This window comes from Mustela erminea, chromosome 3 (genome assembly GCF_009829155.1).
Source record: "Mustela erminea isolate mMusErm1 chromosome 3, mMusErm1.Pri, whole genome shotgun sequence".
Lineage (NCBI taxonomy): Eukaryota > Metazoa > Chordata > Mammalia > Carnivora > Mustelidae > Mustela > Mustela erminea.
In genome coordinates this window covers 66,421,772-66,444,883 of record NC_045616.1, presented here as the reverse complement: position 1 = coordinate 66,444,883, position 23,112 = coordinate 66,421,772, and the positions used below count along the sequence as shown (strand labels likewise).

Genomic DNA, 23,112 nt, shown 5'->3' with positions numbered 1-23,112 from the left:
CAGCTAGAAGAACTAAGGCATAGAGAAAGGAGACAAATATATTTTCCAGGTCACCCTGACAAGCAGAATAGAAGGTCAGCTGACTGCCCCATTCTGGGTTCTGGAACCTTCCCTGTGTTGGGGAAAATGAAGACAAATGCTAGCGATGATCCTAAATCCCAGATATCATTATGGAGACAGAAAACTGAGGACTATAAAAAGGATAATTAGGCCCAGTTGAAAAAGACTTGAAAGACTGGAAAGGAAAATGCACATTCATAAATTATAAGCCCCTGACTATAAAATACAATGTAAGATATTTGTTGCCACATGAACGCTGATCATAGCAGATCAGACCTTGAGCAATTTTTATTTTCCCTTAAGATTCCACAACATAGATGGAAGCCAAGAAAATCAAGTTCAGACAATTTCTTTCGCTTAATATTTGTTGTTAAATTAGAGAATGTTAATATTGGTTTAAAATATGGTGCCAGAACATAAAACAGGCACAACAAATGTTTTTGACTAACTAAGCTGCTGTGTTAACCAATTTTTGCATATAATCATAATTATAAGAGTTAGCACTGACTTGCAGCTGTTCCTAGCCAGCTGGCTTTGTGCATGTTGTCATGGTTTTAAATGAGGCCATAGGCAAGTACTTCTATATTCTTTCTGGAAATGGGGAAACGGAGACACACCAGAAAGTCATCTACTAAATCAGCAGCAAATAAGGACCTGGAAGAGATTAAAACAACAACCCCAAACAAACCAGTATTTTAAAAGAATACAATTTAAATCTAAAAATCCAGTTAAAAAATAATCTGGTTTTTCAATTGTTCATTACAGACTCCAAAATTATACATGAAAAATATATCAACTTACTTTATCTTTTATTTATATTCTGCATTTCATTCAGCTTGGGAAGTGAAATTAGATTACCCTGTAAAATCAATTATCTTTTCCTCCATATTCACTTATGTGAATATCCTATCCTATTAACAGTAAAAAGTATACTTTCTAAATTTTTGCCATAAATGATAATAATCTTCATTAAAACTTTATTTTTAGAAATCCTCAATATTAAATATTTACTTTGCATTTAGGGAAAAAAAATCCTTTGATCCTTCTAACATGCCCTTTAAAGAGAGAGGGCAGGGAGAAAACTACTTTGAATAATTCTCCAATGATACACTATTAAATCTGATGTTCATGGAGCATAGATTTGGTAACACAGAAAAGCCAATCCTCTTTCACTTGAATTCAGGAAATGTAGGTTTAAGACTGAATAAGAAATAGACAAGAAGGGATAAATGACATTTCAAAAAATAATATACAGCACATATTCTTTGGCATCAACAACTGCAAGTCTTTTGAGAGACGATAAAGCAGATATTCAGAGTAGACAAAGGGGAGAGGTGGCCACACTCATGGAAGGAATGCCCTGTCCCTAGCCTAAGCACTGAGTATGGATGCAGTGGGAAAGGCCACTGGTGCTGGTGTGCAGGGACGAGGGGATGGAACCCGATGGCAGGAATCTCAGATGTTATAAATGCATAAATGCCCACCAGTCTATATCCACCTTCCTGAGGTACTGACTACTAACATAGCTCCCCTATGGGTAATATAGTACTAACATAGCTAGTAAAAGAGTTCCATTGTAGCTCCTCAGTACCAAGCCTGAGGATAATATGGGGGAAAGGGAAAGCCAGGTGTGTCTTTACACAATAGCAAGGCTCCTCTTTCCCTCCCTATTGGCACAGCCCCCAAGTAGAAGCATGTTGTCATATGATTCCCTAACCCATGGACACTGGCTGGACATTGGGCCCCCTGACTCCTCTGTACAGTCTACTGCAATCTCCATCTTTCCTTGGACTCCCTTATTGTAGTCGAAGTGAAGAGTCACTTCAAATTAACTGCATAGGCTCAAGAAATTTGGGGGGTAAAGAGACCTCAGAGATTACCCACCAATTTTATAGATGGGCAAACAAGAGACTGGGGAGGTAAAAGGACTTTTCTTCATAGCAACAATACTACTCTTCCCAGAAAATCAAGTGATTTTCTAGTCTTATATTTCACACAGAATAACAACTGTGTCTTAAACTAAACAAAGTTAGCAAATGGTATTTTGTTTAAAAAGAGTCAAGCTAATAATCGCATTACTACAATCTTAACCAGCCATGGCTGCTCAAGCAGGTTTATTGCTTAACTAAATTCTCTGTCCTTTGTACAAGGAGGCAGGAACAAAAAAAACTTGAGAAACTGAGTGGAAAAAAACCTGGATACGATTGTCGTATCTGGGCAAATGGTATGGTAAATCAACTAAGCATCTATTTCTAACAGAAAGAGTGATCCAAAGAGACGTCATTATGAAACAAAATAAGCGAATTTGCCCATACTTACTTCCCTTTAGGAGATGAAGCCCCATTATAAAAGTACCCAGGTTTGGTTTCTTACCTTTGTAATTTTCTTTCTTTATGAAATAATCCATCAGTAAATTGAATGTAAAGTTATCTGGAAAAATTCCATACTGGACCTGGAATGGTAATGAAAATAAAAGGAAAATAAGAGAAAAATAACCACTTTCGCTCAGTTCATAATATATGCCTATGCATTATTCATGACAAAACTTGCCACCATTAGCTTTAAGATATTTGCCTATCATTTTACAGCATCTGTGACAGTGAAATAGAAGATGTGACTCGTGAGGTTTGGTAATTGGAACTTGGTCGGGGTAAGAAAATTGTGAGTGGGTGTATGACACAAGACAACTGATATGTGAAAAATAAAGCTCAACTGTAGTATCTTATCAAGGCTAAAAAAAACCAAAACCCTGAAAATGAAAAAACAAAAAACAAAAAACAAAAAAATAAACAAAAAATAATAAGCTCCCCCACTCCTGATACTCCACTGATTTAGCAATTCTTTTTATAAGTAAGTATGTCAATGTAAAAATGGACTCTCATGAGAAAGTACACATTAACACATTATGTTCTGGTCTTTATTTTTTCTCCAACTTTATTGATTATAAATTGACAAACAACGTCATGTAAGTTTAAGGGGTACAACATGATGACTTTATTTTTTTATCTGAGAAAGAGAGATAGTGAGAAAGAGCACTAGCAGGGAGGAGAGGGAAACACAGTCTCCCTGGGAGCAGAAGCCTGATGCGGTGCTTGACCCCAGGACCTTGAGATCATGACCTGAGCTGAAGACAGACACTTAACTGACTGAGCCACCCAGGCAACCTGAATTTGGCTTTTTTTTTTGATTCCACATGTGAGATCATAGGGTATCTGTATTTTTCTAATTTATGTCACTTAGCATAATGACCTTAAAGTTCATTCATGTTGTCACAAATGACAAGACCTTCATTTAAATGGCTGGATAATATTCCACTGCATACATATATACCACATTTTCTTTATCCATCATCTATCAATGGACACTTGGGTTGCTTCCAGGGTTGGTTATTGTGAATAACTCTGCAGTGAACACAGGGGTGCATATATCTCTTTGATATCCTATTTTCATTTCCTTTGGATATATACCAGAAGTGGGATTTCTGGATCATATGGAAGTTCTCCTTTTTATTTCCCGAGGAATCTCCATACTGTTTTCCATAGTGGCTGTACCAATGAGCATTTCCATCAACAGTGCACAAGGCTTCTCTCTCTCTCTTTTTTTTTTGATTATTTATTTATTTATTTGACAGACAGGCAGAGAGAGAGGGAGAAGCAGGCTCCCTGTGAACAGAGAGCCCAATGTGGCTCGATCCCAGGACCCTTGGGATCATGACCTGAGCCAAAGGCAGAGGTAGTTTAACCCACTGAGCCATCCAGGCGTCCAAGGCTTCTCTTTTTGCCACAATCACACCAGCATTTGTTTTTTCTTGCCCCTTAGACTGTTTTTTAAAGAATTTAGAAATATTCCAACAAAATATTACTGAGTTCCTGTTCATGAGCAGCTAAGTATTTCAGAATCCATGTTTCCCAACATGTGGACCCTTTAGCACTGCCTCAGAATTCTCTAGGAGTATTTTTTAAAAAGTAGATTTCTGGGGCACCTGGGTGGCTCAGATATTTAAGCGTTTAACTCTTAGTTTTGGCTGAGGTCAGGATCTCAAGGATGTGAGATTGTGCCCCAAGTTAGGCTCCATGCTCAGTATGGAATCTGCTTGGAATTCTCTCCCTTTCTCTCTCCCACCTCCTCTGTCCTTCTGGTCGCTCTCTCCCTCTCTCTCTAAAATAAACTCTTTTAAAAAAAGGAAAAAAATGCAGATTGCTAAACCTCAGACTTAAAGAATCAGAATCTCTGGGAACAGGGCACATAAACCTGACGTTTTAGTGACCTTTCTATGTCATTTTCATGCACAATCTAGTAATGATCTACCTAGACTGTGATTATATTTTTGTTTTAAATTCTTACTTGAGTAGGATTAACTACCATCCCCCACCCTGCCCCATTCTTCCTCCACCAGCCACCAGAAACACCCGAGGAATTTTTTTCAATTGATACACACCCTCGGGGAGAGTCTGACAGTCCTAACACCCCAATTATGAATCACTGATGAATTGAGTTCCTATTACATTAGGCGGTACGGGATGCCTTAGATGTGCTGAAATGGAAAAAGGGTTTAGAAGCCATTGTTTTAAAGATTGTGGCTCATGGGCAGTTTCTATATTTCTCAAAGCTGTCATCCAAATCAGCACTAATCCCCAGGGGCAGGGCAAAACCAAAATATTTTAGAATGATAAAACATTAAAGCTGGAAGGAGCCTTAAAAATCAACCACTCAGTGGGGCACCTGGGTGGCTTAGTAGGTTGGGCTGCTGTCTTCAGCTCCGGTCATGGTCTCAGGATCGAGCCCCACATTAGGCTCTTTGCTCACTGGGGAGCCTGCTTCTCTCTCTCTATCTCTGCCTGCCTCTCTGCCTACTTGCGATCTTTCTCTGTCAAATAAATAAATAAATAAATCTTAAAAAAAAAAAAAAAAATCAACCACTCAGTGATTCTCAGCCCTGGTTGCAAATGAGAATCAGTGGGAGAGCTTTAAAAAGATATGGTGAGGGATGAAGAGGACAGAGCACAAAGGATTTTAGGGGCAGTGAAACAACTGTATGATACAATAATATATACATGACATTTCACATTTGTCCAGGCCCACAGAATGTACACCACCAAGAATGAACCCTAATGTAAACTATGGATTTGGGTGATGTGACAATATAGCTTCATCAGTTGTAACAGACAGATCACTCCGGTTGGGAGGCAGTGTTGATAATGGGGGAGGCTGCACATGTGTGGGGCAGGAGCATACAGGAAATTTCTGTATCTTCAGCTCAATTTTGTTGTGAACCTAAAACTGCTCTAAAAAAATAAAGTTTATTTGAAAAATTTTTGTTCTGGGGCGCCTGGGTGGCTTAGTTGTTGGGCGTCCGCCTTTGGCTCAGGTCATGATCCCGGGGGTCCTGAGATCGGAGCCCGACATCGAGCTCTCTGCTCAGAGGGAAGCTTGCTTCTCCTTCTCTGACTCACCCTGCTTGTGTTCCCTCTCTTGCTGTGTGTCTCTCTCAAATAAGTAAATAAAATCTTGAAAAGAAAACAGAAATAAAGCATATTAAAAATTTTTTTTTTGTTTTTAATCCATTAAAAAAATGCCCAAAGCCTATGCTCTATAAAGGTTAATTAAATGAGAATCTTGGGGGTAGAGAAAAGCAACTCTAAAATTTTAAAGAGTCTTGTGTGATTCTAATGCAGAGCCGGGGTTGGAAATCACTGATTAGTACAACTCACTTGACTTAGAGTGGAAAAAACTAAGACCTAGATGGGTAAAATTATTTGCTTGAAATTATGGGCAACTGGTAGAACTTATGAGATTATAGCCTGGGTCTTCTGATTCTTGTCCAGTGTTCTTTCCACCAGAAGACTAGGAACAGCAGAAAATCAGATAAGCTTTTATGCCTTTCTAGACACTTTCTGTTTTGTTTTCAAAGAAATATTCCGTGAATATAATCTGTGTCATTAAACTCTGAACTAATGAGAATAGGATTTGATCCATTCTTTCCTCTGGGGCTTAATATTAAATTTCGCAGTAAACATATTTATCTGCATTATTCAATTATAAGCTTCCTGAGGGCAAGGAAAGGATATGTTCATTTTTATAGACATTGCTACACCCAATGCAATTTCACACACACACACACACACACACAAACTGTCTGCAATGTATGTTAAGCTGAATTGGGCCCAATTCACAGAAAAAAATAAATTATGGTATCCTTTTGAGTTCTAACATACAATGTTCAGTGGCACTATGAAGATAATATGTTTGCACAAAAATATTGTTAAAATCCCTTTGAGTCAAATAGGGTTATAGCTTGAGACTTACAAAAATAACATTCACAATTTTTGCTTATTTTGTACTTTATTTCATACTATAAAGATAATGAAGACTCACCCTCGGTGGAATGTAACATTCGGAAAAACCCTAATCATAGGGGACTCTGGGGCTCGAGGAAAGGAATCAAGGAATTCAGCAGACGTGTTTTGAGTAACCTAAGAAATATCTGTCTTTAAAAACTGTGTAAGATAGTCTGAATACGCTGGAGATCACATTCCAGCAAAACGGTCATGTCTTTGTCCCTAAACATCAACAAAGGGAACCAGGCAAGAAATCCATACTTTAGGGATCAAGAATGAACCACCAGTGCAAAATTCTTGTGATTAAACTTCCTTTTGCTTTTAGTTGTAATTTTCCAGTCACTAGGTGTGGAAAAACAGCAGCTAGGGAATTTTTATATTTGACCATTGATTAACTTATAGTCAATTCCATTCAAAAAAGGATATCTGGGAGCAAATAGATATCCGAAGTTATTTATTGTCTTAGTCTTTGCTATACTAGAATAGGTATTAACATCTAAACTCAGGAAAACAAGCTGCAATTACCAGGAAAACACTCACCTTATTTACAAGGGTATATAAGGCTTTGTCTTGTGCACCGTATTTTAGACACTGTCTAATCCAGGTGTGGATAGTCCAATCTCTCAGGTACCAGCAGTTGGGGCTGTGTCGAAATCTAAATAAAGCATAAGAGAGAAAACTGGGGTTAACTCTGAAATGTCAATGCCAAAATGCATCCTCAATCAGGTCCTTCTTGTAGATATTTACCAATGTGCAGTCAGTGTTACCAAAAATTGTAAAGGTCAACAGTCAATATAAACAGTCAATAAAACCTCTTAACTGTAAAGTATGAAATGGGAAAGAGGAGGCAGAATAATAACAAAACACCCTAAATGCTGTATTCCTTACTTAACGCTTCTTGATGCAACATCTTGTTTTAAAATACAAGATTTATAAAAAAAATGATCTGGGTAAAACACGAACCATGGCATTACACAAATACGCATTTCATTAGAACAGAGATGTGAGGCTGAAGCGGACACTTTTGAAGTTTGAAACAGATGAAGCACAAATGGAGAAAGGAATACCACAGCAACTCTAGAGGGATATCAGCTTTGAGTTATATTAATATTTCTAATGGCACTTCAGAGAGATCAGGACACTCTTAACTGAACTAAAAGAAAAACAAAAAAAAAGCAGAAAAAAATAAAAACGAAGCACAATTAAACATCTAGGTCATCCAGGATCCACGCCCTCCCACTGCCCTCTTCGAAGCTCCATTCTAGCCCATCAGTTTGCCCATGTCCTTTTGTTTCCTGTAGCTGCCCACATGGCTTTAAAAAGCCGAAGTAGCGCAAGCTGAGGTGTGTGTGGCAATGGTACCTACAAAGGAATGGAACCCAGAAAGGTATTCTGAGCACTGCTCTTGCCTCAAATTGTGCACACACTGGTGGTACCCAGGGCTGGGGTGACTCCTTTTGTCTGCAGGTCCCTGCCACAGACTGAGGGAGAGACGAGATGCTGCTGTGAGGGGGGTGGTTAAAGAGCTTTGTCTTCCTTTTTCTGTTTATCTGTTGTGATTGGGACACATCATCAAATGTCATATCATTCAGGGGAGGTTCCCATCATTTCTTTAATTGTTCAGGAAGCACATTAATCTCCAGACTCTATAAAAATCAAACTGTTTTCTTAAATAAAAGAGGTAAGACAAAAACTTGGAGCAAAAGGATTTTGTGCCATATTTGAGTTGAGGATACGGCTAATACCAGTGTTTTTTAGAAGCTGGTTATTCAATCTGCCACCTGCTATTTCCTGCCATCTGCTATGGGGATAGTCTCCTGCTGAACAGGTTCTCTGCCAAAGTAAAAGCTGAGAAAAAGAGAGGAAGTGTGAAGTAGTATTTAATTTAGGATATTTATTAGTGCTTTGGTGAGAAATTTGGCAAAAACAAGATCTGAAGATGTTTTATGGATACAGAGTCATGTAACCCTCTTTAGACTTCAAAATATCTTACATCTTACTGGAAATTATTTCTCACTCTTTCTTTACAGAATTAACCCTTAAAAAGCAGAAAGAGAGATGGGACACCTGACTGGCTCAGTCAGTGGAGCATGTGACTCTTGATCTTGGGGTCATATATTTGAGCTCCATGTTGGGGGTAGACCTTACTGAAAGAAACTTAAAAAGCGATACGACTTTTTATAAAAAGGACAGAAAGAGAGAAATATGTCAAATTATGTTCTGGATGAAAATGACCTAGCCAGAGTAAGTCACTGTATAGGTGCCCAAGATACTAGATCTAAGGAGATCTTCTGCACAGAAATGAAACAAAATATATCTGTTAGTAGTTCGTGCTTTCCCTCACATTTTAAAGTCAACAGTTGAGCTATTTGAGTTCCTCTCCTTACTAATCTGAAACATCTGAGATTTAAAGTGTAATGGCCAATTATTTTAATTTTTAAAATTTTAATTTTTAAAGAGAGAATTCAAGAGAATTACCAGGTGTACTGCCTAAATGAGGGTAATGCTGCTTGCTGGCCTGTAAGCCCTTGCTGGGCAAGGAGGGCCATGCTGCTGGTTCAGCAGTGACTCCTCAGTGCCTGACACAGTTGGTGGCCCACAGGTTTTCAGCAAATAAAAAAAGAGCTTTGGTCAACAAATGTATAAAATGCTATTATGTGCTGATCCTTTTGCTAACATCTAAGACATATACAAAGAACTGTAAATTTCCTGTTTGGGGCATTTCTAATTTTATTACAAACACGAAGTACACAGACATAGTTCACAACACTATGAGGTAGATCACAGTAAGTGCGAAGGAGACACAGGGCATTGCTAGTTGCTGGGAAATGTACTGGGTAGCAGTGACGGTTAAGTTCCATCCATTTTTTCTTTAAAAACAAATGGAATTAGAAATGCCAATTACCTTCTCTACCCAAGATTATTTTAAACCTAAACCTTATTTTAAAAATCTAATCTTCTGCCTTAGGATGTCTCCAGTGACTACAGAACTTGTGACATTTCTTTCTGATAGACTTTAAAACGAGAGCACCATGACCAAATCCAACCAAACACCCTTTTTATTTACACTTTAAAGAAAACAAAGATTAACAGGACCTAGGTTTAGACCTTCAGAGTTCAAATTAAAATTTGTTTAAAGTCGTTGTTAATAGTCTGAGGCTAACGTTCATACTCTGGAAGTATGAAGAACAGAACAATTTTATCTTCTCAAAGATCTTGTCTTCTCACACTTGGATTTCTTAGAAGCCTAGAGAGAAAGTTACTCAACACTTTCCACAAGGATCTCAGAACAGCGGTCTTTGAGAGATTTGTCAACTGACCCTCAGGGGTCTTTAGTTATGTTCACTGTCTCCCTCATCCTGGAACAGGGCTACTTGGTATGATCTCTGCTCTCTAAGACCTAGGAATCCAGAGACACAAACATGTCTAGGACATGTTCAACTACGTGAGCATATTAAATCAACTTGGGAATACGAGGGAATTACTTACACCGATTTTATGAAATATGCTCCCCAAACTGCAGCTCCTGCACTTCCCAAGCAGGCAGCACATGAACTCCTTTCTAAGTCCTTATCGGTGTTAAAAAAGAAATTAGGACACAAACATATGTGTGTTATCTAGCTGTCTAGAACATAAACAACTCAAGCCATTGAGACAGTAGGGTCCACCCCACTCTGGATAGTGAATTTGAGGACTTCTCTATCAATGACTTTTAAGCAGTTCAAACAGATAAACATGGGCCCTGCTCAGAACTGCCAGTGGTAATAGGATATGCAGGTAAGTCTCTGGAAAGGGTACTTGTCTGGAACGATTCTATGCACTGCTGGAGGAGCATTCTCCCGTTCAGCCAGGAGAAAGGCAAAGACACGAGAACACAACTAACACATTGATTTTCCAATTTGCCTGCAAACAGACTGGCTTTTGTTCTTGCCTGCTCTGACCACCAGCCTGGCAGATTACAGGCAGCCACTGTCGGAGTCCCCTCTGTGCCCTGTGCCATCAGCTGTTTGCTCACCTCGACAGAAGCTTTATTATTGTCCAGGCCAGCAGGCTGCCAAGCTAGGCAAACCGTGTGAGTGTGGAAAAGATAAACAAATGCAACTCAGATCTCCCCAACAATGCCTGTGCTCATGGAGGCCATGGATATTTGGAGTTTCCAGCTTAAAAAATATAAGTAAACTTACAACAATTCTAAGGACATGAGAGTATTTCCTGGAGTAAGGACATGAGTATTTCCTGGGAAAAAGAAGGACAGAATGAAGACGTGCACTCTCAACCTCTACCTCTAGTTCTCAAAGTTGATATCCCAAGGCCAAGGACACTCTGTCCACAGTGCTAAGTGGCGTTCCAGGTGAAGACATAACTGGCCTAAGAAGCCAAATCATGGACAATCACATGGCAGGAACTGGGAAGCTTCCTCTCCTCAAAATCAGGCTATATTCAGGACTGCTCAGGGCATTCGTCTACACCATGGCTCATTCAAGATTAATGCCACCAGGAAGGAAGCAGAGAATCACAGGCTGCAAAACTGACTGGAGGCAGAAGTCTTTGATACCCCAGAGATTTTTGTTTATAAGGGAAGAGAGGTTATATTAAAGAAGCCAAGAGTGAAAAGCAAAACACCAGAGACTTACTGTGATTACACAAATGGTACTTTACTGTGTGAAAAAGTCACATGGTATATCCTATCTGTAATCAATTTCATCATTTCATTGAAAAAAAAAAATAAAGGGGGGAAACAGCCTTTTCTCCACAGGGTTCATCTAAAGGTTACTGCTGAAGGCAAAAGCGACGATGTTCATCAGCTCTTCAGTACAGCAAGTAAATGTGCTTCCGGCTGGGCAGGGCTGATGCACAGATGCCAGAGCCTGGAGCTCAGCGGCTCCACCATTTCGCTGCAGCACTGGCTCTTCCATATGAATGAGCAAGCTTTCCACAACGTTTATCTGATTATGAGAGCCACCAGCCTTAAACATACACATGCAGTTTCCCCTCCTCCCTAGTGAATTCTGTATCCTGTGGCAACAGGCTTTCCAGATGGAAACCTCAGCTTCTGGGCTGGGCGGGCACAAATGGAGGCGAGTGAGGTGCCAGGGTGAAGAGAGGAAAGAAAGAGTGCCAAGAAGAAAATACAGCTGGCTCCAAAGCCTGTCGTGTGGACTGGGACTCTTATCAGTGAAGCAAAGTGTGTAATTATTAAAAGGTCTGAGCACTTCCCTGAACTAGAACCAAAGGGTAAAAGGGTGTCCTGTGACTATTTAAGCCAGAATCTGATTCAATCACTGCTAATGACTTTCTCATTCTAAAAGGATAATTAGTTTCTTTTGCAAACTTCTGGAAATTCTGCTTTCATCAATTATTAATTGCACCCGCAAACCCATAAAGAAAATCAAGTTTTGATAATTTTCTAATGACTATTATATTTTTGCCAACTGTTTAAAAAGGGGGTAGGGTCTAATATAGGAACTGATAATAAAGACACAGTACTGTAGATTTTAAATCTCTTCCCTGCTTGAGATCCCAGAGTCTTAATCTTTACAAAGGAACTTCAGTTAATTTTAACTTTCAGCAAACATGTTCCAAGTGTACACTAAGAGAAGCACCAGGAACAATAATCTGGTCTGAAATGCTCCTCCCTCAAATGGCCAACCAGTTTGGGCTCGACCACTGCCAGAGAATTCATTATCTCCTTCATGAAGCAGATAAAAAAGATTTTTTTTAAAGTTCTAATACTTCACTTTTGTGAAGGACAGGCTTACAGGAACAGGATGTACAAGCAGTAAAATTTATACTTTTCAATGTATGGGTCTGTAAGTTTTGACAAACCCAGTTGTGCAATTACCACTACTATCAATATGGAAGAACAGTTCTGTTACCCCTACAAACTACTTAATGTCTGCTTTGTCGTTAACCTCTCTATGGTTTACTGGTCAATTTAAGCCAATTTTATATAGACAATCTCCTCAAGTCTTTTTCTAACCCCACAGTGATTAATTTATGAGAGGAAAGCAAATATGGTAATAAAACTACAATTTCTATCAGTTAGTTTATAATTCATATCCTGCCAATTTCCAAAAAGAATTTGAAAAAATTAAAACCCAGTTTGCATAAGACCTTCTGGTATCCTTGTTTGCCATTCTAAAAAGGGTGATAAGTAAGTGGATTTTTGGTAGAGAATAACACAGACATAGAATTTTGCAAATGTGAAGTGCTAAATAAATGCAGTATAATAACACATTTTTTGAAGTGAAGATGGATAACAGAGGGACTCGTTAGGTATCAAAGTCAAAGTCTAAATTTGTCAGACTCGGGGCTTAAAAATGAGGTCATTAGCATTTCACCTGGAAACACAGTGGTATGACATATCAGAAAGTAGGAGAAGTACTCCATTTTCCATGTCCTCTCATGGAATAGGAAAAAAGCAACGACAAGATAATTATGGCCCCAAATTCTTATCTCTTTCCCTTCTCTCTGACCTGGTTATTGTTTTGCCAGATCGGCCTTTCTCAATCTAGGAAACATATTTTTTATTCATGACGTACATACCAAATAGCTACCCTGTGCCACGTGATCTATATTCTTATCCTATTGGTCTAACTCAATTTTCCTTGAACTCCAATCTTAAAAATGACATCTCCCCCTTTCTGATGCAGAAAGAACACTTACAGACTGGCTATGTTCTGCTGTTCTTTCTCTTAAGGTATTTAAAGGTAAGGAGCCAACCAGAATGAGACCAAGTGTTCTTTGTCCGAAACCTGGAACGCCATTTTTATTAGCCTCCAAAAGGTGATGCGTATTGATGACAGGAGGATTATTTGTGGGAGAATGGGACAAGAAAATATATTTACAGTGATTGCTGGGTGCTTCCTTGCTTGCGATGGTCCTACAAGCAGAAAATGGCTGTCTTTGTGGCCAACAATTCACCTGCCAGTGAAACTGCACCCAGAAGCACCTGGTGGGGCTCCTCAGCTACTTTACAGCTGGACACACAGGTTAGCTTCACTCCTGAGACACCATCACTGGTGGGCAAGGTGAGGCTAAGGGGAGGAAGAGGAAGTTTTTTAGGAAGGAACAGGAAGTTGAGGAAAACTGGATCTTGGGACCAGTCCTATTTATAAAAGAACATAAAGTTGTGGGAACTGGCTTGGTTTAGGCAGAGATAAGGGAAATATTTTTGGTTTTCGGGAGGAAATCTATGAGCAATAAATGAGCCAGTTTTAAAAAGATGCAAATATTGCCTGATGTCTTCTTTAGCTTGGCTAGGAACTTAAGAAAAACTTCTGCAAAATCATGAATAATACAATGACTAAGACAGGAAAATCACATATATTTATTAGTCACTGGCAGGGTGTACATATGAATAGTTCTGAGGAAGGGGAAGGTGAGAAACAAAATGGAGAAAAACAAAGGCATAGAAATAAGAATTTCTAAAGTATTCTTGGCTTAGTAAAGTTGTCAGGATTAAGTCTGCCACAAAAGAAATGAGGAGGCAAAGGCCCCTGGCCCAGGGGATGAAGCACACCAGCAGAAAAGCCTGGAAGAATAAAGCTGATGTTGAACAGATTTATATGTGTTTTTGTGTGAGGTAATGGATTTCTTCAGGGATATTTCTGAGGCAAGAGAAGCTCAGCACTAATCTGGGTTTCTTAAGAACCAGATTTTCTTTTTAATGAAGAAAAAAAGCACCTCCGTGTTTAAACATTCTCATTCTCTAATACATGGAAAAGTTAAATTCCCTAAGATTCTCTGTTTATATCAAAAGGTAATGTTGGATTTACTGCAGTTATAAACCCAAGTTCATAGCTAGTTTTTATTTCTGTAACTCCGTGGACTTCCCTATATTGCTTTTAATCTCTTATAAGGTAGGAGAGAACTTTTCTATCCTTTCGTGTCCTATAACAGTAGGTGTCTGATGATTTGGCGACAGTGGCTAGGCCTGCTCAGAATGTATAAATCCCAATAAACATGAGTATTGTTTATAATGAAACAGTAATCCATTTCCAGTTTTGAAATTCATCTTGCCTAAAAACAGATGAGGCCAGGAAAAAATGTTACCTCTTTTTGTAGAAAGTTGGAGGAGACTAGAGATGGGAGAGATGTGGAATAATGTGGTCATTCTGAAAAGCCACCTACTCCTTACTTCCTCTGCCTCCTGTTTCCTTCCCATCAAAAAGATCCAAGGATCTTTTTGCAGTATAGTAAGTTCAGGAAAAGATAACCTGAAGGGAGAGGGAAACCACAAGTATGAGGACAGAAGACAGAATACATGGGTTCGAAGAACTCCCCTAACAAGTTCTAAACCACGAAACTTAAGACACCTCAAGTGTCTTAAGGAGACTCTGAAAACCATCTAGGCCAAGTAAACTGGGGATAGGGGAAGGAAGAAAGCTGATATACAATTACAGAATCTATAATTTAGTGCTGGTAGGGACCTTCAAAAGCCACTCTGTACTCTGAACTATTTATTGAGAAGTTACTATTTTTACCAAGCCCTGTACTGAGTGATATGAGATTGTCATATCACTCATTCCTCTACTGATGAAAAATCTTGGTGTTTATTGAGATGAAAAGATTTGGTCTGTAATAGGACCTAAACTAGACTCTTCACACTTATTATTCCACCAATGCTCCTCAATTATTTTATTTGTAGGACATCTTTACAAAGCATCTCTGGGGGCACCTGGGTGGCTTAGTTAAGCAACCGACTCTTCATTTTGGCTCAAGTCATGATCTCAGGTTCCTGGGATCAAGTCCCGATGCTCGCGGCGGGGGGAGTCTGCTTCTCCCTCTCCCTCATCCCTCCCCCTTCTCATCAACTCTCTCAAATAAATAAAATCTTTATTTTTAAGGTTATTTTTTCAGTATTTTATTTATTTATTTGTCAGAGAGAGAGAAAGAGAGAGGAAGGAGCACAAGCAGAGGAAGCAGCTGACAGAGGAAGAAGCAGGCTCCCTGCTGAGCAAGGAGACTGATGTGGGACTCAATGCCAGAGTCCTGGGATCACGGACCTGAGCTGAAGGCAGACAATTAACCAACTGAGCCACCCAGGTGTCCCTCAAATAAATGTTAAAAAAAAAAAAAAAGAAATAAAAAGGCATCCCTGCAGTTTGACAAAGGTCTCTAACATACTGAAAAAAATAAATAACATCTTTTAAGAAAAGATGTTATTTATTTGAGACAGAACATGTGAGCACATGCACACAAAAGTAGGGACAGGGGTGTGGGCAGAGGGACAAGGGGAGAGAGAGAATCTCAAGCAGACTCCCAGCTGAGTGTGGAGACCAACACAGGGCTTGATCTCATGACCGAGATCATGACCTTAGCTGAAATTAAGAGTCAGACACTCAGCTGACTGAGACACCCAACTCCCCAAATAACATCTTTTCTAAATTTAGAAGCAGAATTCAGAGAAAAATACTCGAACTGTAAAACAGTTTTGGAACTGCCCTGAACTAGCTGTGTGACTTTGGAAAGTCACTTGATCCTTCAGGATTTAAATTCCTGTAACTAAAATGAAGAGGTAGGATTATCTGGATCATGAACTCACATGGCCACAGGGGCTCTTCAGTTAACAGAAATGCACGAAGAACCATGTGAGACAATAGATGCAAAGCTGTTCATAACGATCTAGCAAAGTAGCTACTATTTTTACAAACATACAATATGAGCCAAATAAGATACACTAGAACTGTGGACTGGACCCAGACCTCCTGAAACTCCTTCTGGCTCTTAAGTGTAATGACTCTGTGGAATAATACACTTAATCCACTCATTAAAATGTCAGTCATTTACACATTTCTAATATACCAGAAAAATGGGCAGTGATACAAATAAGTGAAAAACAAGGAAAAACAAGCAACTATTCAGCCCACAGTTGATTCAGCTCTTTTCCACTATCCTCCACTCCCCTACCAGCTGAACATCATTTTATCCAGTTTGGGCAGTCAATAAAAATTACTATGGGGGCAGTACACTTTGCAAAGTGGCCTCTAAAATTACAAGATGAAATGATAAAACCACTAAAGTTGAGCTTAAGGTCCCAAAAGTAGATTTTAGTTAGAGATCAAGTCCTGCAGGAAATAAAGTTTTCAGCAATTAACCCCTCCACTAGTATTTTCTACTCTAATGAATACTTATGTTCAGTTTATATCTAGAGTCAGCCATCCAAAGCAACTTTCCTATGCAACACAGATTGTTTTGTATGTTGCTACTTTCTCCTACTCCTTAAATAAATTCCTGCTAAGCAGTCATAACTACCCAATCAATTCATTCATAACTAGTTTTGGTATCAAACCCCTATGATCTGGTTATTTCTATGGCAGAAACAGTGGAACCCTTTAAAAAAGGGGGAGTGAAAAGGGGGTGATGATAGGGATACTAAGTTGCTTGCCAGTTTCTGGAACCATAAAAGGACACAATCAATTTTTATAGCTGAAAGAAAAGAAATTTGAAAAACTGAGATTTAGATTTTTCAGTGCAACTGGTTTTCAGGAAGCCTAGATTTAACGCTTATCTAAAAAAAAACAACAACACCCTTATTTATATATGAAGGTAGAAAAATTAAGGTGACCTTTCCTTTTTCTTGTGCTGTCAAAATGGTTAAAATCAGGATGACTACATTTATTAAGCAGGTCCCTTATAAAGCTTGGGCTAGCCCTGCCATATTAAAACCAGCTTAAAAACCAAAAACCAAAAACCAAAACCTGAGTATTTTAAATTCTACAAACAAACATAATATACTAAGAAAATGCTTGAGAATATCCAAATACAAACTTCATTCCATAGGAACGCTATGGGTCTGAGATAACTCCTTTTAATATGATAATCCTAAGAAAGAACGATTACAAATTTTCAATAGCAAAGAGCTAATTCTTTAGTAATACACTAAATACAACGATCTGGGTTCAACTGTTACGGCTGGCAAATCTTCCATAAAACCACCATGCTACAGCTAAACAAAAGCTCTCAGGCTGGCCCAAAAGGAGGGAATGAACAATTTGAAAAACATCTTTATTCCCTTAGAAAATTTTTTAAAACGTCTGAAAGTGCTGGGAGAGCTGTCTCAATGTGACTGCAGGCAGCTCTCCAAAGTCCCTCTGCTTCTCTAACTATGAGTCATAGGGAGAGGAGAGAGCATCTTGGCAAAGACAGTCTTTCCTCTTTGGTTCTACCCTCTTGTCCCTTTTATTTTATTATTAAAAAAAAAAAAGTTTTGATAGATAATAGTTAAATAGATTCCAGACAGGCTTAACTGAAGAAGTTTGAACACCAGGGAGGCCAAATATCATTGTAGGAGTCTCTATTGTTTGCCATTGTGAGCCACAGACGCAGGGAAGCATCTTCTGCATCCTAAAAAGGGCTGGTCCCATTGATCATGTGTCAGATCATGGCTGTGCTTTGTGGGAGAGGAGAGAGAAATGAACTATGAAAATACCTTCGCTTCCCAAGCTTCAGAAACATCATTAGCTCATATGCTGGACGATTACAGTGAGCTGGAAGGGGCAGGAGCATGTCCTTTATGAGTGCACATTAAGTGGAATTTCAACTGCAGTAGCTGGAGGCCATCCATCTGTACACGGCTGCTACAATGCGTGCAGCCTTCAGTCAACAGACACAATTTTTCCTTCCCTAATTTTACACAAAAAAGCAAGAGAGCTAGTTTTTTTTTTTATTGTTGTTGTTGTTTGTTTGTTTTTAATAAAAAGAGAGCAACATTAAGGAAAAGCTGAATGTTGAACTAGATAGAGAAGAGTCTTACTTGGGGACCTACATGGAGTCACTTATTATAACAGAATGGAGCATTTGGTGTTGGCAAAGCTGTTCTCTTCTGCATGTGCTCATCCACCAACCTACCATGAATCAAGATAGTACGCTGGGCACTAAGTGACAGAGATAAACACACATACTCTTTGGCTTCCGTGACATTAGACTGGGATTATCAAAACACAAATATTTTGTGATCATCTAAAACAAGCTTAGGTTAATTCATTACTATCAATGAAAATCATCATTTACTTAACACTGATTATTTCTTAACACCCTGGTACTAAATTTTTTAAAAATTGGCTCTCAGAAGAGAAGTGAATCCAACTTTCCTCTCCTCTTCTTAGTGTCTTTTTCTGTTTGTTTTCTTTGCATATATTTAAGAAATAAAGGGTTACAGATATAGGTGGCTCAGTTGGTTGAGCATTTGACTCTTGGTTTCAGCTCATGAGATAAAGCTCCAAGTCTGGCTCCCCACTCAGTGGAAAGTCTGCTTGAAGATTTTCTCCCTCTGCCCTTCTCCCTACTCTGATGCACACTGTCTTTTCTAAATAAATAAATCTTAAAACAAACAAACAAACAAAACTGCACCCTCTTCCTGCTACTTTCCAAGCAGTAACATTGGTGTCCATCATGCTTATACATGTTTTTATACCTTTATCACCCATGGATGCATCCAATTTAAGGTACATGTATGTGCCTTTTAACTCTGCATCCAAGACCTGTATGATAGAGAATCGAGCCAAACCAAGGTAGTGTGTGCTTTGCCAGGGGCAGAAGAGTAAGGACAAAAGTGACAAAATGAGTGCTATCTCAGACATAAGGAGGGATCAGAGGCCACTTTTACTGTGGAAATTAATCAGCACCGCCACCAGGATAATCCCCGACAAGGTAATGGCTGCTCTGCATTTGACTGCAACCCAGACATAACTAGCTGACTTGGTTAAATCAACGTGAGAAGCAGGTTTGTCAGCTATAAAAAAGAGGTGAAAATACCTTAATCACGAGGTTATTTTGACAATCAAAGCTAATTTTGTATTTTGACAACTTTTAATACTCTTTGGAACCAAGCAGAGTATAAATAGGCACAAAAACAAAAAATATTATTGTTAGAGTCTATTTGATATAGCACTTGATGGCATTCTGTCTGGTACTGCTTTCTATTCGCTTTAAATATGTTTTGTTCTTAAGACTAAGGTCTACTGCCTTTGCGAGTGCAGAAGTAGGTAAGATACAAGATTTGGCATTAGGTGGACTTCATTTCTACTTTACAACTTTCAGGAAACGGACTCTAAACTTGAGGATGCTAACCTGTAAAATCAGTAAAGTTGTTAACACCTCCCGTGGCACAACTCTGGATTGGTATGAGCATCGAGGAGATGAGACATGTAAACTCCTTAATACAATGGCTAGCACACAGCCTTTTCTGACAGGCTGACAGAGCAGCTGACAGTAGCCACATGCAAAAGGACACTGAGTTAAATGTGAACTCTACTGACTATTCCCTCCACTTGGGCTGTGACTTGCAAAGTGGTAGGCACATACAAGCAGCAAATACCTGATTGTCATCAGCCAACTGGGAGAGGACAGAGTGGGAAGGACAGGGTAAGAGGGTGAAGTGTCCCGTGTACCTCGTTCCTCTAAAGACAATCTCAAAGGAGAAGCTGGAAGGCAAACCAAAGGGGAGAACAGAGGTTTTTCACAATCACAGAGATCAAAGCCAACCAGTATAGGGGTATGCCAGTCAGTCTGATGGCTGGTAGTAGGGTCTTTCATCTTATTTATGATAGAAGAAGGGTTAGGCAGAGAAAGGGGAGTCAGGAGATGACCTAATAAGGAGTTAATTTACCTATTACTGCTCTTCCACCTTTGGAATGTTTTTCACAATCTTGGCAAGCCAGTTACAACACAACAGAGATTATGCCTTGAGTCCTCTATTGGTTCATTGCCCACCAGCCTCTGTCTGGCTGGACTCAATAACTAAGGAGTATGAAATGCCTTCTGAAGATAAACTGAACCACTCAAAAGAAAAGCTGCCAAGCACTGCTCATGGCTCTGATCTACGCTCAGGGCAGAATCTCAGAGGAAGCAAAAAGGTATCTATATGGGGCATGCCACCCATCCAAGCCTCAGAAGTAAAGGAAAAGGGCAACAGAGGCAATGCATTTGCTGCTGAGCAAGCTGCTGTTCCAGCTTTAATCTTTCCCCACTCATTCACCCACTGCACCACCCCCAGAAGCCAAGCCAAGAGGATGGAATCCTCTTTTCCATCTTTTATGCACTACTAGTAACCCAAAAAGACTTTAGGGCTGAAAGCTCCCATTCCTGCCTACAACCCAGATGGAGCCATCAGCCCTTTGACAACCTGGACAAAGCAGCTGATTGCAGCCACATGACAGCAAAGTGCCACTGAGTTAATAAAGTATCTATGAAAACAAATATACAATAGTTTTTTTCAAGTTAAAAAAAAATGTGAATACAACCAGTAAGTGTGTTTTAGGATCCTGTGTTAAGCTAGGCTCAAAAGTGAGACAAAAACATAGCTGTCGCTATGGTGGCCACAGTATTTGACTTCTTTAGGAGCTCCCATAATCCCATGCAAGTCTAGAACAGTCTCCTTTATTAGTAATACTCATACTAACTATATTTTTAGGAATGAATCAATGAGTACTTATAAAAGGGTACAACATACTGAGAAGCATGTTTTTGAATATTTAGATCTTTTTAAATTTAATTTTTAAATTTTGAAAAAAAAATTTTATTTGAGAGAAAGAGAGCGAGCATGAAAGGGGGAGGGGCAGAGGGAGATAGAGAATCTCAAGCAGACTCCCTCCTAAGCATGGAGCCCAATGTGGGGCTCAATATCATGACCTGAGCCAAAACCAAGAGTCAGGTGCTCAACCGACTGAGCCACCCAGGTACGCCAGTATCTTTCTTTTTTTTTAATCATACTGAAGGGAAGGTTCCTTTTCTTGAATCAGTTTGTGCATGTAACTAAGAATGATAAGAAGGATCAAAATATATAATAGCATCACTAATTAAAAGGTACTCAATATTTCCTATGTGCATTATCCTCAGCACTTTATATATATATATCTTTTTTGTTTTTATAGAGTAGGAAACAAAAAACTGAAAAGGATAAAATCTAGCCTGAGAGCTTGCAATAAAGCCAACACAGGTGGTTTTTATTTTTACTACAGTGTTTGAAAAAAGACTACTGGTGGCTGTTAAGCATCAGTAGTTAGCTTCATTTAGACAGCCAGCTTTACCAAAAAATGTGTCACTCTGAACATGAGAATCACACTTGGCACAGCAGGGTGTTCCTATCATGAGAGGTATGTAGAAGAGATGACAACAGGTTCTTATGCCAGGGTAGCCTGACAGGGTTAATATGCTGGGTAACCCCTCACCAAGACCCACCCCAGATCTCTTCTCTTGAGTTGTTCAGATTCCCCAGAAAGGACTCCTCCAGGTTCCTCCCTGAGAGCGATAATAATCCTTGCATCGCCAAACCCAGAGTCCTTCTGGTTCAGTCTCTCCAGAAAGAAAATCACCAGTCTTCTGCTAGGGTTAGAGAGAAACAATCTGGGTGTTTCACTACGTCTTATGAAAACTTTCCATTAATCCTCTTCCCTTGCTGCTTTTTCTTTATGAGATTTTGTAGGGTCCTACAGGACGGATGCTCTTGCAGCCAAATTTCTTCTCCTGCCAGCTTCAGTGGTTGCTTTCTCTTTCTGCTAAGTGTGTTACCTCCTTCCATGTATTTTACAACTTTCAAAATTTCATTCCTGTTGACTCCTGTTCTCTTTATTTTGTAGATTTTTTTTTAACCTTTTATTGTCATGTTTGTGGATGTTTTATAAGGGATTGGAGCTGAGAACTTATGTTCAACATCACGTTTAATCAGAAGACTTTCATAAGCCATTTGATCTCTGTGAACTAGTCAGTGGATTATACAATCACCTGAAAGCAATGATGGAAAAAAAATGTACTTCAAACATTCAAATGTATTTCAGCAGTAACATTCTCTGCTTAAAGAAGAACACATTTTGAGGAAGACACTTAACTCTCTGGATTTCCACTTCAGTAAATTACAAAAATGGCTAGATCAAAGAACAATCCTTTAATGACCCCATTAACTCTAATATCCTTCAACAAAGGCCCCAAATAAGTCATAATGCTGTAACGTGATTTGTTCAATCTAAAATATTTTAATGAAAACACTGTCCACATATATTAAGACCCTAATATGTGGATGGCAAGTTAAGTGTTAAAAAATATTAAGACATGGTCCCTAAATTATAATATTCTCTCTTTTTTCCTGGGGATAAAAAGGATAACCACGGGCGCCTGGGTGGCTCAGTGGGTTAAGCCGCTGCCTTCGGCTCAGGTCATGATCTCAGGGTCCTGGGATCGAGTCCCGCATTGGGCTCTCTGCTCAGCAGGGAGCCTGCTTCCTCCTCTCTCTCTCTCTCTCTGCCTGCCTCTCTGCCTACTTGTGATGTCTCTCTGTCAAATAAATAAATAAAATCTTTAAAAAAAAAAAAAAAAAGGATAACCACATGTAACAACATTATTCACGATTACTCAAAAAAGGAAACAAAGTTTAATCAAGCTTGGCAAATTCTCTTTTAAGAAGGTAGAAAATTCAGAATAAGGTAGAAAATTATGTAATAGTGCAACAATGTCTTAAAAGATGAAACTTCAGCCATATTCCTAGAAATTTCTCTGCTCTGATGATTTAAAAAAATGATTTCTCTATAGGTGAAGGGTCAAGAAGCTACGGGACTAGATCTCACAAAACTATGAAACCAGTACAATAGGAAGGATCTAGCTCAGGCTGAAGCATCAAGGCCTTTCTGTGTCAACTTTCTGATAAATTAGGCAGCACAGTTGATGCCAGAGCCCAGGTTCCTGGCATATCGATATGGAGATCTCTATGTATCAGAAG

General features: G+C 39.1%; 1 protein-coding gene across 6 annotated transcripts in view; it reads right to left on the bottom strand.

Annotated features, from left to right (window-relative positions):
* The window catches only part of MRPS27 (mitochondrial ribosomal protein S27), a 99,504-nt gene that overhangs the window by 24,080 nt on the left and 52,312 nt on the right, over window positions 1-23,112 (bottom strand). For all 6 annotated transcript variants that reach the window (XR_004283963.1, XM_032336011.1, XM_032336009.1 and 3 more), the window contains 2 exons: window positions 6,939-7,053; window positions 2,434-2,512 (listed from right to left, as the gene is read on the bottom strand). Coding sequence is in view for 5 of the 6 variants with exons in the window: in XM_032336011.1 (XP_032191902.1) it covers window positions 2,434-2,512; window positions 6,939-7,053 (194 nt within the window). In the remaining variant the exon portion in view is untranslated. The remainder of the gene's footprint in view (window positions 1-2,433; window positions 2,513-6,938; window positions 7,054-23,112) is intronic.